Source organism: Rhipicephalus sanguineus, unplaced genomic scaffold (assembly GCF_013339695.2).
Source record: "Rhipicephalus sanguineus isolate Rsan-2018 unplaced genomic scaffold, BIME_Rsan_1.4 Seq202, whole genome shotgun sequence".
Classification (NCBI taxonomy): domain Eukaryota; kingdom Metazoa; phylum Arthropoda; class Arachnida; order Ixodida; family Ixodidae; genus Rhipicephalus; species Rhipicephalus sanguineus.
Window position 1 is genome coordinate 155,999 of NW_023614756.1, and position 3,825 is coordinate 159,823.

The 3,825-nt window shown below is 42.8% G+C and overlaps 1 protein-coding gene across 1 annotated transcript; it reads right to left on the bottom strand.

Moving 5' to 3' along the window:
* Positions 1–292: 292 nt before the first annotated feature.
* Positions 293–3,027, bottom strand: LOC119376704 (uncharacterized). The gene is made up of 3 exons (XM_037646454.1): positions 1,735–3,027; positions 356–570; positions 293–310 (listed from the first exon to the last, which is right to left on the bottom strand). Exons 1-3 carry the CDS (start codon positions 2,018–2,020, stop codon positions 293–295), a joined length of 519 nt encoding a protein of 172 aa, XP_037502382.1. The 5' UTR covers positions 2,021–3,027.
* Positions 3,028–3,825: the final 798 nt, after the last annotated feature.

Genomic DNA, 3,825 nt, shown 5'->3' on the forward strand with positions numbered 1-3,825 from the left:
GAGAAGTGAGCCATCTGAAGGAAAAAAAAACAACTGAGCTTCAACACTTAGCAGAGCATACTGAAATAATGCCAGAAAAAATGCTTCCATATGACTGAATATCATGGTTTAGGTGTTGTGCACCACCTGTCCTGTGTCCCTGTATCGACCTACCGTCCTCGTCTTGTCATCTGCAGCACAACAAGGAAACCATGAACGACCACCAACTAGCCCAATTCATCGCTCTTCTAAATGACTGAATAGCCATGCTTAACGCTGCACAAGGTCAGCAGTAGGGCTTGGTACTGCTGCACTACTCTGGAGCAGATTCCTAAAAATATTACAATGTTATCTGATTTAAAAACACCAAACTTACTAGATCAGTCCTATTTTTCGGTGTGCGAAGATACTGCTCAAGTTCCTCCAGGTCACTGTGAACGGCCAAGGGAAGCAAATCAAGCAGGGCACCATCAATAGGATCTGCCGCTGTACGGTTAGGCTCAGTCGAGTTTTGCAAGCTCTCCATAGCATTCTCCAGTGCTTCCAGTTTGAGTTTGATCTCCTTCAGCAATTTAAAGGTCTTTTCTTGCACTGTGAAAAATTAACAAAAAAAAATCGGGATTCACAATAATAGACTAGCAAGCACATAGATGTACATACAGGTGCTCAGTGAAGTTTTGAAATGAGAAAGCCTTAAATATTGTTTTTTTTTTTGCTGTAAAGATAATTTCAAAATGAAGTGACCTGTAAGTCCTCCCCAAGCAAATTCAAACTGCCTCATTATTGCGAGCTGCATAACTAGGCTACAGAAGCACTGCTATAAAAGCTGCTGCAAGCATTTGCACACACGTGTCAAAGACTTTGCAAGACAATTACAAACAGCAAGTGCGGGGTCATACTAGCTACTTCCTGAAGGTAGTTTAACGCTAGCGCCAAACAAGCCTACAACCATGGTGGCCAAATATGTCTAACAACAAAGGCATTTGGGTACCCATGAAAGCGGTAGCTACTAAATATTTTTCCATGTACACTGCTCTGTGTGCTACAGTGAGTGAGATGGGCTTTTTAGCTATTGACATCAAAACTGCTACTGACACCACTTTGCTAACTACCGCAATCAGGCAGCAGTGTTATTATCTTAAAATGCAAATCTGTACAAGGCTCTTGCTAATGAATTACAGAGGCAATGAAACGTGACTGCTATTTTGCTTCTGTTGCTGAAAGTTGTCATTATGGTGAATTGTAATATAAATGATTGTGCAGTAAGGAAGCATTAGAAAAGAGTAATAGATCAAGGTGGTGTTCCTAACAAAATCATTAACTAGAACAGGTCTTTTTAATCAATACAAAAATTGACAGCCAAAGGCTGTTCACTAAATTCTTGAAGTGAAGCTTAGCAGCTGAAGAAAAATTTGTCATGGTCCAGGCAGTAACCCTGAGCACCCCAACTCTCCGACCTGTCACTACACAAACTGAAATAACCATGCACAAAGCTAGCTGTACTAAATTCAGCATGATCCATGCTGTTCATGGCTAACATAAGTTATACCTGCCGTGCTGCAGTGTTTGCATATCAATAGGAGGATATAGCATAGCTACCATGTGACTAAAATGAACCATAACATATGGTCGCAATATCTGAACCCCCCCCCCCCAAAAAATGCTAATTATAACTTCACACTTGACTGCCTCACAACAGCTTTGGTGAACTGGTCTAAGATGGTTTTTAAGGATGCCGGTCACTTCGTGGCTTACTTTTCAGGACAGCTTGGATGCTGGCGGCAGACGATGGTTGCGAGGTAGTCAAAAGTGGTTGGAGGGTAGGTGCAGTTGGCTGTGATGCAGTAGCTGAGCCCTTTGAATGTGCTGTCTTCCGAAACTTTGGGGGTGGTGGTTGTGCAACAAAGTCGAAATGAGACCTTGCTGGATTATATGATGGTCCTGGCACTGGTGTCAGAGGTTCAGTATCTGAAGCATGAGCACTTTCTTCATCCGATGCAATCAGGCGCTTAGGTGGCCTCCTATCTCTCTTTTTGCTCATAATGGCAACTGTCAAAGGCAAGACGCTTTTTCTGCCTGGCAATTAGGTCAGCTGAAAAGTAACAATACAACAATACACTGTGATGTAACACAGTCACCAGAGTCAATAAATGCACATAGAAGCATTAGGACTGTTTGTTCTTGCACGGAAAAAGTTGCAAAAACTACCAAAAAAGGTATGTACCATTGGTTTCATAACATCTGAATGTCCCCTGCAGCATCATGAGGGCTTAATACAAGCTTGGTCTACCCTTAACACAAATTGACCCCTGTTGGAATTTAATAAGAAGCTTGCCCTATGCTTTAAAAAACTAAGGGTCCGGAGTTCCGCTAAAGTTTGCACGCACTTCACAGAAACTTCTATGTATATGTATTCCACATTAGCCGTATACACTAATTACTGTGGTTCTTTCAAGTTTGTGTGAGCTCCGACTATGACACATTCTGGCTTGTACAACCTCCAATGGAACACTGATTTCTGAGCTTCCATGAACTGCTGAGACAGCAGTCTTCGCAGTAATTCCACAGTCAGCTAGATGAATTTTACTACAGTGCAATGTCAAATTTAGTGCTGCAATAGGACGAATATCTGAACTGGTGTGGGGACTATGTGCAAAAATGGTGTAGGGTACATAGAACAGCACGTACATTTATATTTAGCTGTATTAGCTTGGCTAATAAAAAATGAGGGCAAAGACTTCCTGATTCGCCCTTATATTTATAAGTAGCCTGGCTGCGTATACTCACCACCAATCCTTTCAATTCAGTGTAGTACACTGGTGTGCAGAAGGGGGAAAACGACATAGCTGTCCACGCCACTTGCCAGGCAGACACATTTGCGCACAATGTCATCGTAATTCCACACTGCCAACTCTTGTGAAAGACTTTTGGCAACAAAAACAAATAACTGTGACGACGGCACTGGACGTGAGTACAAGTCTGTCAGTTTCCTAAAATACTGCCCACAGAAACTGATTGCAGTGGATGACTGAAGAAAGTTGGCTATCAACACAATGTGGCCATTTTTTAGAAGGACACAATTATCCATGTTGTTGTTCTTCAGCACAGTGCCCGCAATCCCAAGAATAGAGTACTGATGGCCTTCAAAACCCGGAGGCACCGGACCACTGCTGTGCTCTCCAGAAAGCCGGGGACGAGAATCTGGTGCAGGTAAAGTAGATTCACTTAGCCAACTTTCTTCATGAAGGCGCCTGACAATTTGTTGAAGAGCTCGAGCTTTTGACTTGACCAGCGTTTTTAGCTTGTACAGGAAGTTCTCGAACGGAAATGCAGAAAATTGATCGAGCGGACCAAACCGGCGGACATCATCAGCAAGATGCAAGAGAGAATGCACATTGTACACGTAGATACCCTTGCCATAAAGTGAGCCAGCCTCAGAAACAAACTGCTGTAGAAGGCTCTCAGCAACATCAGTATAGTGCACAGCATATATGGGACAAGCAAGAATGAAAATAGAAATGCTGAGCTTCATGAAATGATCATAGAAACGTTTTTCAAGATTTCCTTTCAGGGCAACTGGCCCATAATAGAGAAGAAAATTCCTGAACTCTACTGCTTTCCAAAGTTCCACGAACTGCAACGACCGGGGCCTTCGTTTCATGTCACTTGGAACTGTGGCACCAAAGGCAACAAGCATATCAGACAAACGGCGCTTTGAGTCTGAGTGCATTTTTGAAGAAGATGGTTTTTTTGAGAGCCAGTATTGAAGCAGCAGCATTTTCACTACCCCTAGGCACACCAGATGCATATAATCGAGTGGAAACTGTGTTACCATTCCAACACATA